General features: G+C 40.4%; 1 protein-coding gene across 30 annotated transcripts in view; it reads right to left on the bottom strand.

Annotated features, from left to right (window-relative positions):
* The window catches only part of EPB41 (erythrocyte membrane protein band 4.1), a 237,568-nt gene that overhangs the window by 137,087 nt on the left and 86,416 nt on the right, over positions 1–14,065 (bottom strand). For 29 of the 30 annotated variants that reach the window (XM_074380399.1, XM_074380398.1, XM_074380394.1 and 26 more), the window contains exon 2: positions 3,233–3,707. In XM_074380399.1, the coding sequence (XP_074236500.1) occupies positions 3,233–3,700 (468 nt within the window). In that variant the 5' untranslated portion in view covers positions 3,701–3,707. The remainder of the gene's footprint in view (positions 1–3,232; positions 3,708–14,065) is intronic. The other variant, XM_074380406.1, reaches the window with a different exon arrangement.

Genomic DNA, 14,065 nt, shown 5'->3' with positions numbered 1-14,065 from the left:
CATCCCAGGTAGCTGGGACTACAGGCGAGCCACCACGCCTAGCTAGTTTTTTTATTTTTTGTAGAGATGGTGTTTCTCCATGTTGCCCAGGTTGGTCTCAAACTCCTGGACTCTAATGATCCTCCCCACTCAGTCTCCCAGGGTGCTGGACTTACAGGCATGAGCCACCATGCTTGGCCCCAAAATCCATGATTTTAAACCTCTTTACCATATTGGTAAAAATCCATGATTTTAAACCTCTTTACCTTATTGGTTTTTATTTACCAAGGTACATTCTGCCTAAGGCCTAGCACAAATGGTAGATTTTCAATAAATATTTGTTGAATGAATAAATAAACATTAAAAATTTATATAGGCTTCCAAAAAAAAAAATCCAACCTACTCTAGATGAAGACTGATACAATCCTCTATTTATATATATTATATACTTAAATATAAATATATATACATTTATATAGAAGGCTCTGATCTACAAGGTTTTGACTATAAATATTAGTTTCCAAAAGGCCTAAAATAGTTCATTACTTTAAATAATATCTCCTTGAAATTTTATTAACAATATCGTTTCTTTTTCTCCACATGAAGACAAACACCCATGGACAATTTATTCAATTCTGAATTAAATCTTAATGAATGAGATTTCAGTTAAATCTAAAATTAACTTCGTCCATCATCTATGTCAGCTTGAGTACAAATCTATGACCTTTAGACAATACAGACAAGTTCTAATTCAAATGTTAACTAAAACAAGATATGGATTTTCCCCTATATAAAGCTGAAGGAGAAAAAAGCACTTAAAAACCCCTTGAGGACAGGCACAGTGGCTCACGCCTGCAATCCCAGCACTTGGAAAGGCTGAGGCAGGAGAATTGCTTGAGTGCAGAGTTCGAGACCAGCCTGGGCAACAAAGCAAGACTGTCTCTGCAAAAAATTTTAAAAATTAGCTGGGCATGGTGGCGTGCACCTGTAGTCCCAACTACTCAGGAGGCTGAGATGAGAGAATAGTTTGAGCCCAGGAGGCTGAGGTTGTAGTGAGCCATGATTGCGCCACTGTATTCTAGGCTGGGTGACAGAGAGAGATCCTGTCAAAAAAGAAACAAAGAAGAAAATAAATAAATAAGGGGAGGGAGGGAGGAAAGGAGAAAGGGAGGAAGGAAAAGAGAAAAGGAAGGAGGAAGGGAAGGAGGGAATTTTAAAAACTCTTGAAAGTACCAGGCTTCCTGAAAGATAATTTAATTCTTTTGGTATTCCTAAAATAAAATGGTATTAAGATAAGTATGGTTTCTTTGCCTTTATTAGCTAACATTATTTACTAGCTAACATTCATTGAGTACTTATTAAATGCCAGGCAATGTTTTAAGAGCTTCACTCATTTCTCTCTTTTAATCCTTTCAGTCCCAAAGGAGGTGAATATTATTATCCCCATTGTACAGAGAAGGAAACTGATAGTGAAAAGTGTGACTTCTCTGATTTAAACCCTCTAAATCTTGCTTTCAACCTTGTTTCACTAATCGCAAGTGTGTAATTATAATTTTATCCTAAATTTTACCCTCTGCACTTTGAATATACAAGTAATAGTTCTAGAAATACATGTAATATTCTAATAAGACTCTAAAAAAACTATGGAGTCCAAATCTCAAACCTATAATAGAAACATGTAGGACTTACACTTTCTATCCTCCCAACACTGTCAGAGTTCTAAAAGGACTTATACCTTTAACAACACAGATAATGTTCACATGCTTCAGAAATAAGAAGACTTTGAAAATAATTCTTAATTTGTAATAGTAAGGCTGAAAATGAATGAGATGCTAAGAAAACTGAGTTACAGTACTAATGTTTTCCCATTTTTTTGGACAAATAAACAGACTCACAACTCGTGTTTAGCTTAACAATGCTATGCACAATTAAGGCCCCAGACTAATATACATTACACAGGTAATTGAAAGAACTAGACTTCCTCATTTATATCTACACTCTGTGGTAATATGATCTAATAAAGACGATGACCGATATAAGGCAGACATGACTCAAATCTATCACATCCTCCAGATGGCTTGAATTTATCACACAGCTTTTAGGAAGATTTATGTAAAAGAACCCTATCTGCTGATAACTATCCTGTTCCTATTAATTCCACAAAAATGAACTCTAAACCACCTCATTTTCTTTTCCTCTCTCATGGAAAATCTTCAATTTGTTCCATTATTATAATAAGATGATATGTGGGGTGAACACACTTATTTGATACTTTTTTTCCTTTTCTGTTCTTTGATCTATAAAGAGTAAACAGTTAGCCGGGCGCGGTGGCTCAAGCCTGTAATCCCAGCACTTTGGGAGGCCGAGGCGGGTGGATCACGAGGTCAAGAGATCGAGACCATCCTGGTCAACATGGTGAAACCCCGTCTCTACTAAAAATACAAAAAATTAGCTGGGCTTGGTGGCGCATGCCTGTAATCCCAGCTACTCAGGAGGCTGAGGCAGGAGAATTGCCTGAACCCAGGAGGCGGAGGTTGCGGTGAGCCGAGATCGTGCCATTGCACTCCAGCCTGGGTAACAAGAGGGAAACTCCGTCTCAAAAAAAAAAAAAAAAAAAGAGTAAACAGGCATGGTGGTGTACACCTGTAATGCCAGCTGCTCAGGAGGCTGAGGCAGGAGGATCACTGGAGCCCAAGAATTTGAGATTGGCCTGGGCAAAATAGCAAGACCCTTTACATAAACATATAAAATGTAGCTTTTTAAAAAGTAAGTTTCCAATTACTACATTAATTTCTTTAGAGTAGAAACTATAGGCAGGGTATGGTGGCTCATGCCTGTAATCCCAGCACTTTGGGAGGCTGAGATGGACAGATCACCTGAGGTCAGGAGTTTGTGACCAGCATGGCCAACATGACAAAACCCTATCTCCACTAAAAACACAAAATTTAGCTGGGCATTAGCGGCCAGCGCCTGTAATTTCAGCTACTCAGGTGGCCGAGGCAGGAGAATAGCTTGAACCCAGGAGGTGGAGGTTACAGTGAACTGTGACCACGCCACTGCACTCCAGCCTAGGTAAAAGAGCAAGACTCAAAAAAAAAAAAAAAAAAGAGTAGAAACCATAAAGCTTCATGTTACTTATCACTCTCAATACCTAAGTCGACTAGTAAGAAATAAAACCAAATACTCTTAAATGAAAAATAAAGTGTATAACCTGCCTTCCTTATGCCCACCTCCCATATCCACATATCTTTACCTGTGTTTCAGCACTGCTTAATGAATGAAGATCCAAAGATGGATCTGTTTTGAGTTCAGGTTCAGGAGCTGCAATTGGGGCTTTTAAAATGATCTCTTCATCAAGACTGGTTCCAAATTCTATGTCTTTCTGACCTCCTTCACCTTTTTCTTTATCTGACTCTACTTCTTTGCCTTCTTCCTCATACACCTGAGATTTGGGCCTTTTAAGAAACGAGGAGAACAGTCGTGAAAGGCCTCTGCTTTCTGATGTCCGCTCCTTGTTCTTGGTCAAGTCTTCATGTGTAGGAGTGTCTCCATTAGAAGCTTTCAGCTTCTGTTCACACTGATTATCTCCTTCAGCTGCTGTTTGAGAAGATTCCTCCTGCTGAGGTTCTTGTTGGCCTGAGTTTATGGCCCCCTCGCCCTCTTCCTTCTGTTGGTGCTGTGAGTTTTCAGCCTCAGCCACTAAACTCTTCTCTGTTGTCATGATGTTGCTATTAAAAAGAAGACAGAAAAGGGAGGCTCTTATAAGCAAAACACATTACTGTTGGCAAAACCCTAAACCCTAAAAAATTAATATACTTAAGTATTCAATTGCCAACAAACAGAATTCCAACCCATTAAACATGAGGTTTTCCATTAAAGTACAAAAATATCTACACATCCTGAATAAAATATTAATGTCTTGAGTCACTAAAGATAATGCATATAGAGAGAGTAGTTTAAAACAGTACCCACTGAGGCCACCTTAGTGAAATGCATCACATATTAAATCCAATGCTCAGAACTGTATATAGTAAATACAGTTTTATCCTTCCTTTAAAAAGGATTGTGTTTAGTGTCCTTCGAGGGTATCAATCTGAAGGTATAGGATTTGCAGGAATTATTCCCTGCAAAATTTTTTACACCTCAAGAGACGATGAAATTTAAAAGTTCCCCAAGTCTTTATTGTTCTTTTTCTTTACATTTCTTAGAATACAGAGACTTCTCTATTAAATTGCAAAAGTAAAATTCTGAGTTTCTTGTAAGACCAGACAACAGCAATGACAAGTATACAGCTGAAATAATTGCAAAAAATTTTCTTAGGTTTTCATGTTATAATTCCAAATTACATCCTCTCTCAGAGGTATCCCATTTTAAGCTTTTCAGTCTCTTTTTTCCTCCTGATAAATATGATTTTAAAAGCTCAGCATTTTTTTTTTTTTTTTTTGAGACAGAGTTTCACTCTTGTTACCCAGGCTGGAGTGCAATGGCGCGATCTCGGCTCACCGCAACCTCCGCCTCCTGGGTTCAGGCAATTCTCCTGCCTCAGCCTCCTGAGTAGCTGGGATTACAGGCACGCATCACCATGCCCAGCTAATTTTTTGTATTTTTAGTAGAGACAGGGTTTCACTATGTTGACCAGGATGGTCTCGATCTCTTGACCTCGTGATCCACCCGCCTCGGCCTCCCAAAGTGCTGGGATTACAGGCTTGAGCCACCGCGCCCGGCCAAAAGCTCAGCATTTTTAAGAGTAAGAAGTGAAACTAACAATAGAGAAGTGAGATAGAGAAGAAAAACTTAGGAAGTGTTGATTCACTCATAGGGAAGGAAAAGAAAGCAGGCAGTTGACCTTACATATTTCAAACTTCTTGGCCTCTAGCCTCTTGATCTCAAAACCCCAGTATTATCAGTCCAGCCTCACAATAACAGCCAACGAGCATTGTCACACCTATTTTACTAAAGAATAACCAGCCGGGCGCAGTGGCTCATGCCTGTAATCACAGCACTTTGGGACGCCGAGACGGGTGGATCACGAGGTCAAGAGATGGAGACCATCCTGGTCAACATGGCGAAACCCCATCTCTACTAAAAATACAGAAAATTAGCTGGGCATGGTGGTGCATGCCTATAATCTCAGCTACTCAGGAGGCTGAGGCAGGAGAATTGCCTGAACCCAGGAGGTGGAGGTTGCGGTGAGCCAAGATCACGCCATTGCACTCCAGCCTGGGTAACAAGAGCGAAACTCCGTCTCAAAAAAAATAAAAGAATAACCAACACACGTGGGGACTTTGAAAGCACTGGGCAATGAAGTTGACTATTGATGATCTTATGCTTTGATTCATTGCCATAATTAAAAGTACTTCCTCCCCATCACTGACAAAGCAACATTTACACTGTCTTCTCATATTCTCTGTATTAAGTAAATAAAGTAATTAAAAAAAAATTAAGGCTAGTGAAGTGAAGCAGTGGGAGTCGAGAAGAAACAAAGAAATCTGTAACTGGTTGTGATCAATTAGTTGTAAGCACCACTGCACTGGACCAGCCTAAGTGAAGTAACTTTATCTGGATGTTAACAATCTGAATGAATGAACAAAGTATATTTAGCTCATTCCCTCCTCAGGCCCTTCACACATGCTGTTCTATTTACAATGCTCTTCTCATGGTTATTTGAAGGCTAGTCTCCTTCATATCATTACTGTCTTATGTCTTACCAGGCCTCCCCACATAACCTAGCTAAAAGTAGTGGCCTTCATGCCCCCAGAAACCCTCACGGGACTACTGCACTTATTATCTGCAATTATTTTGTTAACATATTTGTTTACCAGTTTATTGTCTTTCTTCCCTCTCTCCAGCTAAAATATAAGTTCCAAAGGACACAAACCTTGACCCCCTTTTTTTTAAATCACTGTATACCCAATGCCTAGAATAGTATCTGACAATTAAGTATTAATTAAAGTTTTTGGGGGCTGGGCATGGTGGCTCACGCCTGTAATCCCAGAACTTTGGGAGACTGAGGCAGGAGGATCACTTGAGCTCAGGAGTTCAAGACTAGATTGGGCAACATAGCAAGACATCATATTCATAAAAAAAATTTTAAATTAGCCAGGCATGGGTGGCATGTGCCTGTAGTTCCAGCTACTTGGGAGGCTGAGGCAGGAGAATCACTTCAATCCAGGAGGCTGATGCTACAGTGAGCCATGATCATGCCACTCCATGCCAACGTAGGTGACAGAACAAGAACTTGTCTCAAAAAAAAACCAAAAACCACTAAGTTTTTAAAAAATAAATTGATTTCACTGAATACATCTGACAAATATAAACTGCAAAGGCATTCTCTAAATTTACTCAAGTAAATTTACTTCAAATGCATGATACTAATTGATTCATTCAACAAATTCTTATCAGGCACCTAGCACAGGACTGATGCTAGGTGCTAGACACACAATAGTAAAGAAAACAGCCAAGGTCTATGTCATCATGGAGTTTACATTCTTGTTTCAACTTTAGCGAGTAAAATGAAAGAAAAATTCAAAAAAATTTTTATTTAAAGTATGAGCTAAACCTAGAATAATTGTATACACATGGAACAAAGCAGTGAAAAGGGAAAGAAGCAAACGTATATTGGGTACTATTTCTGTGCTGGGCCCCATGTCGGGCATTATCTATGTTATCTCAATTAAGCCTTTCAACAATCCTATAAGGAAAGAGGAATCAGTAATCTTATAGCTGAGGAAGTTGAAACTCAGAGAATAACTTCCCTCTGGGTCATGCTGCTAGTAGGTGGCAAACTACTCTTGATAAAGACAGCGGGGCAGAGAAATTCCAGGCAGAAAAGGACGTGTCTCTGACGAAACCCCACCCTCAAGCAGAAAAGCCTGAAACTGCAGCCCAAAGTGAGAACTTATATCCCCGTTTTCCTGCTGGACTGTTGCCTTTTCCTAAACCATTCATGGCCCCATTTTACCCCATCTTGTGCCTATAAAAACCCCAGACTCAGCAGGCAGAGAGGAGAAGCAGCTGGACATCAGGGACTATGGCTGGATGTCAAAGAGAAGCAGCTTGACTTTGGAGGTCTAGCTTGATGGTGTAACTTCGGAGAAGAATCTGGCTGGAGATGGCTTTACTTCAGGGAAAGATTATCTAACCACTCCCAGTCCCTTTTCAGCTCCCCGCTGAAAGCCACTTTCACTGGCAATAAAATCCCTCGTATTTACCATCCTTCAATTCATTCCTGTGACCTCATTTTTCCTGGACGCTGGACAAGAGCATGGGAGCCACGTGTGCAGATACAACAGGCTGTCACACTGTTGTCAGCTCAGTGGGCCCTTTGCCTTTTCAAGAGGGCAGCCCCTCACTCGAAATGGCAAAGGGCACACTGAGCTGCTAACACTTAAGCTGTCCGCAGATGTAAAAGCTAAAAGAGCACTGTAACACACCCTCTGGGGCTTCAAGGGATGCAGATACCACCTCCTGGATATTGCTGCGGGGCCGGCACAGCCTTGGGTCCTGCCAGCACCAAAGCAGCTAGCTGGTTCCAGCCCTTGTGCACTCCAGTTCCCACCTCATTCACCTGCACAGTCCCTCCCACGAGGAGTTGAGAGTGATGGCTGAGTAAACAAGGTACGCCTGTTAGAATTCCCATGAAGAGGTCTTTACTATAAGGGGTCTGATTCAATAGGTCTGGAATGGGGTCTACAATTCTATTAAGATGTTGCCAATGCTGCTGGCCCACTCTGCACATTTTGAGTAGGAAGCACAGAAAACCACTATTACAAAGACTTTGGGAATGTACCTCAAAATGCCTAAGAAATAAAAGATTGTAAAAAGCTGCACTTAGAAGAATATGAACAGTGGGAAATACTTGACACAATAAATGCTCAACAAATGCTTGTTAATTAATGAAAGAAGCCAGTGATGTAACATATAAAATGTGAAAAGTGGCAGGGCGCGGTGGCTCACACCCACCATCTCAGCACTTTGGGAGGCTGAGGTAGGCTGAGGAGGCTGAGGCTGAGGTCAGGAGTTTGAAACCAGACCAGCCTGGCCAATACAGCAAAACGCTGTCTCTACTAAAAATACAAAAATTAGCTGGGTACGGTGGTGGGCGCCTGTAATCCCAGCTACTCAGGAGGCTGAGGCAGAAGAATTGCTTGAACCCAGGAGGTGGAGGTTGCAGTGAGCCAAGATCACGCCATTGCACTCTAGCCTAGACAGAGAGAGCTTCCGTCTCAAAAAAAAAAAAAAAAAAAAAAAAAAAAGTCAACCATTAACATTTTTAAGAACTCTTTTTGGCGCTTAATCTGACCTTGTAATCTTTAACCACAGAGCTATAGCAATTCCAAGTTTCCTACCCAGCTGTGATAAGTACCCAGATTCAGTGTTCTGGGCATCTCCATTGATATGATCTCTTTGCCACATGTAGGAAGGAATAATTAAGACAGGAGCCAATCAGAATCCCAAAAGACACAATCCTCAATAGCATAATCCTCAGTGTTGAATCCCGAAACATCAAAATCCCAAAAATATAATTCTGGAAAAAAGAATTTTTTTTTTTTGAGATGGAGTCTTGCTCTGTTGCCCAGGCTGGAGTACAATGGTGAAATCTCAGCTCACTTCAACATCCGCCTCCTGGGTTTGAGCAATTCTCCTGCCTTAGCCTCTCGAGTAGCTGGGATTACAGGCATCCACCACCACAGGCATCCGCCACCACGCATGGCTAGTTTTCGTATTTTTGGTAGAAACGGGGTTTCGCCATGTTGGCCAGGCTGGTCTCAAAACTCCTGACCTCAGGTGATCTGCTTGCCTCAGCCTCCCAAAGTGCTGGGATTACAGGCATGAGCCACCGTGCCTGGCCGTGAAAAAAGAATTAAAAAAAAATTTTTTTTAAGATATTTATTTACGGCCAGACATCGTGGCTCATGCCTGTAATCCCAGTACTTTGGGAGGCCAAGGAGGGTAGATTACTTGAGGTCAGGGGTTTGAGACCAGTCTGATGAACATGGTGAAACTTTGTCTCTACTAAAAATACAAAAATTAACCAGGCGTGGTGGCAGGTGCCTATAATTCCAGCTACTTGAGAGGCTGAGGTGGGAGAACTGCTTAAACCCAGGAGGCGGAGGTTGCAGTGAGCCAAGATCATGCCACTGCACTCCAGCCTGGGTGACAGAGCAAGACCTTGTCTCAAAAAAAAAAAAAAAAAAAAATACTTATTTACATGGGGATTTATTTGAGAAACGTAAAAACACACACAACAGAACACTGCACAGTCCACTTTACATGACAAAATAGGCAAAAACAACATATATATTTTGCAAGCATAAACACTCAGGTCTACTAACGACAGTCATATGAGTGTAAGTTATGAGCAGACAGGGTGTATTCATAAAAAAAATAGCTTATATAACTGCAGTCATCTGAAATACCACAACAAACAACCTAAGTCTTAAGATCAATCAAAAACCATGATGGGTTACCACCACATCTTACAGTTGCCCAAAGAGCATTTTATATACATGTACAATGTTACACACACAGTCAATGTTGTGAAAATGCACCTTGTGGTGCCAAATTTGCAAATAATGCACTCGAACTCTCTAAAAGTCTTTAAACAATTTATACCTTCAATAATGGAAATGATGTAAAAATGAAACACAGCAAATTATAAAAAATAATGATGGCAATTTGAAAAAGTGGGGGAAAAGCTTTTAAAAACTAAAAAGAAAACTCAACATACGAAAAAGTATATTACAGTGATAGATTATGGGCAATTGTGCAGAGGCAACCCATAAGAGCAGGCAGACTTTCACAATCAACTATATTTTGAAGTCTTGGATTGCAATGAATAGCTGCTTTTTTTCTTGTAGAGCATGGCTCTTCTCAGAGAATACATTCACATTCATTTTATACATGGTGCTGCTCTTTTTGTTTTTTGGTTTTTTGGGGAGTCGTGCTCTGTCACCTAGACTGGAGTGCAGTGACACAATCTTGGCTCACTGCAACCTCCGCCTCCTGGGTTCAAGTGATTCTCCTGCCTCAGCCTCCTGGGATTACAGGTACCTGCCACCATATCCGGCTAATTTTTTGTATTTTTAGTAGAGATAGGGTTTTAACCAAGTTAGCCAGGATAATCTCAATCTCTAGACCTCGTGATCTGCCTGCCTCAGCCTCCCAAAGTGCTGGGATTACAGGCGCGAGCCACTGCACCAGGGTGGTGCTGCTCTTTTTGAAATTCTTCTATGATTTGACATACATGGACATGAGCATTTCCTGTTAAATTTTCTCATCCTTTGTGCCATGCTTATATGTTATTTTAGGCATGCAGAAATCCATTTCACATGCACTCATATGCAGACCACAAATTTGGCAGAAACAATACTGGTGATTGAACAGCAACACCATTGTGTGTCTTCTTATCCTACTGTGCACACAATTATTTTTGAATCAGTCAGTAACTTCAGCTTCTTCAGACAGATGCAGCTTTAATTTATAAAAAGCTCCTGGAGGCCAGGCATGGTGGCTCACGTCTGTAATCCCAGCACTTTGGAAGGCTGAGATGGGTGGATAACCTGAGGTCAGGAGTTTGAGGCCAGCCTGGCCAATGTGGTGAAACCCCATCTCTACTAAAAATGCAAAAATTTGCAGGGCTTGGTGGTGGACATCTGTAATCCCAGCTACTCGGGAGGCTCAGGCAGGAGAATCGCTTGACCTTGGGAAGTGGAGGTTGCAGTGAGCTGAGACTGCACCATTGCATTCCAGCCTGGGTGACAGAGTGAGACTCCATCTCAAAAAAAAAAAAAAAAAAAAAAAGCACCCTGGAATGTCATCACTGGAAGGAATACCAATGCACTTTACAAATGAAAATAATGCACTTTTTGTGTGTGTGAGACAGGTTCTCACTCCACCCAGACTAGAGTACAGTGGCACAATCTCAGCTCACTGCAACCTCGACTTCCTGGGCTCAGGCAATTCTCCCATGTCAGCCTCCCAAGTAGCTAGAACATATCACATAGGTATACACAACCATGCCCAGCTGATTTTTTTAAAAATATTTTTTGGAAAGATGGGGTTTAACCATGTTGCCCAGGCTGGTTTCAAACTCCTGGGCTCAAGGAATCCTTCTGCTTTGGCCTCCCAAAGTGCTGAGATTACAGGAGTGAGCCAACATAGCCATAATGCACTTTTATTTATTTTTTCTCAACTCTCCCCTAGCGACATCATAATGCACTTAAATTTTTTTTTTTTAATTTATTTTTTTGAGACAGGGTCTAGCTCTGTGGCCCAGGCTGGAGTGCAATGGGGTAATCTCAACTCATTGCAACCTCCATCTCCTGGTTCAAACCATCTTCCTACCTGAGCCTCCCAAGTAGCTAGGACTACAGGCACGCACCACCAAGTCTGGCTAATTTGTTTTTGTATTTTGGGGACAGACAGGGTTTCACCATGTTGCCTAGACTGGTCTCAAACTCCTAGGCTCAAGTGATCTTCTCACCTCAGCCTACCAAACTGCTGGGATAATGTGAGCCTGCCATAATGCACTTTTAAACTGAAGCTTTCATCCTTGCTGTACTGTGTGGCCAATCCACTCATCTAAATTTCCTGTCAAATGCATTGGGGCTGAATGGAAAAAAAAACTTTATTTGTAACATTTTCAAATTCACTTTTAGAAGCCTTGATTGCACCTCGTTCCAAATCTGTCATTACAGTTTAAGGATTCAATCAAAATCCATTTTCTTCTGCCAAGTCTATCAAATCTTCAAATAAGCATTTTTAAGGTGTTTCACTTTTTCCAGTCTCTAATACATAAACTAGTGGATATGTTCTAGAATTTTCAGATTCAATGGGGGCATGTATTGTATACAAGTGATTAAAAAAATGACAACAAAACAGGACAGTTTCAAAAGTAACATCCATTAGCCAAAGTGAAACGTGCTAGTTTTGCTATGTTAGATTTAGTGGTAAATATAAGAAGTCTATCCTCTTCGACAGCCAAGTCCCTAATTAAGAATAGTTTTGCAACAACGGAGGAATGTTTTGCAACAACGGAGGAACCTCAATATTGGCAAGTGTTTTTGGTTCAGAAGGTCACTGAGCTTGTCAAATTCTTTTTATTCTGTAATGAAGGGTATTTTTTAAAGGCAAGTACGGCACCATGTGTGGAGGGGCAGTACTCGTACACAATTGAATAATTTGGCAAGGCAGATTTCTTGTATTTTTTGCCTCAATTTTTCACTTCTTGTACGATCTTCGAAATATTCACTGCACTTATATTTGGAGAGTGGTTGTGGTCAACAAATTTTGTTAAGTATATGCGGTCCATTTGAAAGTCTAGTTATTGTTTGGCCATTACAATTAATCAACACTCTGCTTTCACAGAAGCAATCATCATTAGCCTTTAAACTTTTATCTTTCACCATTAACTAGCCTCATACACTTAACATATCACAGCCTTTCTACGAGGAAGCCATTTCACAGATCTTTCATTGTGTTGTAAGGAATACAGTAAGAAGGAATGACATTCGGCTTCTCTAGTACCAAATCTCTATTAGTCAGGGTTCTCCAAAGAGATAGAACCAATATGATATGTATATAGATACAGGAGAGAGGATTTACTAGAGGAATTGGCTCACATGATCATGGTGGCTGAGAAATTCCACAACAGGTTGTATGCAAGCTGGAGACCCTGGGATGCCAGTAGCATAGCTCAGTCCAAGACTGAAGGCCTCAGAACCAGCAAAGTTGATGGTATAACTCTCACACTCAAGACCTGGGGGGACTGGTGGTATAAGTCCTCGCAATCAATGGCTGATAAGCCTATAGTTCTGATGTCCAAAGCAGCAGAAGAAAATTCTGTCCCAGCTCTAAGAGACACACTTTCCTTCTGTATTTGTTCTTTCTGTGCCCCCAGGCCAATTTGATGATGCCCACCAAAAATGAGGGCAGATCTTCCCCACCGAAACCACAAGACTTACACACTAATCTCTGGAAACATCCTCACAGAACATACCCAAAACAATACTTCACCCAGTTTCTAGGTATTCCTTAATCAAGTCAAATTGACGCCTCAAAAATTAAGTCTGTAAGTCTACCCCTTGTCAACTTAGCATCTATATTCATGTCCTTAAGCCATATTTAATTTCCAAATAAAGACAACAAAGTAATAGTTCTGCCTCACATGAAGCAACTACCCTGTTATTGTAATTTTGGGGATTGTAGACATTAGGGATTTTAGACTTCAGGGATTTAGACTTTAGGGATTTTGAACTCTCAGGATTTTAACATTTAGGATTATGGTGTTTAGGATTGTATCTTTTGGGATTATGATCCAAACCCAATTAAGACATATGAAGAATTAGAGGATAACATCTATCAGTACAGAATTGAGACATTTTGCCACATAATGGGACATATGTAAAAAACAAGCTAAACATAAGAATGTTTGTTATGCATTGTTCGAGAATTCATACTGGAACATACTGAAGCCAACTTCTGATAATACCAGACATTAAATGCTAGAAAACAATCAAGAATTCAAACAATGCAGTATTTAGCAAAGATGCTACAACTCAATCTACACAAGAAAAAACATTAAAATGAATGATTAAGGAGAGTTTGCATCCATATTCTTTTCAGCCCTGTACACATGGGTAGCAATGCTATTAATAAGAGCCAGAAAAGAGAGAGAGAGAGAGAGAGAAAGAGAGAGAGAGAGAGAGAGAGAGAGAGAGAGAGAGAGAGAGAGAATATATAAAATGTAACTGATAAAGCTTGCTGGTACTTTCAGTTAGCTCTGAGGTTAATATCAATTAAACAAAAAAAAATAGCAAAAATAAAAAATCCTATGAATCACTTACTAAAAGCTCAAATAAACCTCCTGACAAATAAGTTGTACCATGCAGTCAAGTTCTTCACATTACAAATGATAGGACGGGTAACCAGAGGAAAAGATACAAAGAAGTCAAGCAGCAAAAACAGGATAAATGCTCTACAAACACGCTCTTCCTATGTATATGACACTATTTTCATTCTGGATACAAAATCCGAAAGGAGGTATCCATGTCAGAAAGAGGCCTTTTGATTTTAACAAACCAAC

Source organism: Saimiri boliviensis, chromosome 11 (assembly GCF_048565385.1).
Source record: "Saimiri boliviensis isolate mSaiBol1 chromosome 11, mSaiBol1.pri, whole genome shotgun sequence".
NCBI lineage: Eukaryota > Metazoa > Chordata > Mammalia > Primates > Cebidae > Saimiri > Saimiri boliviensis.
Note: the sequence above shows the minus strand (reverse complement) of the source record. Positions and strands in the feature narration are given on the sequence as shown.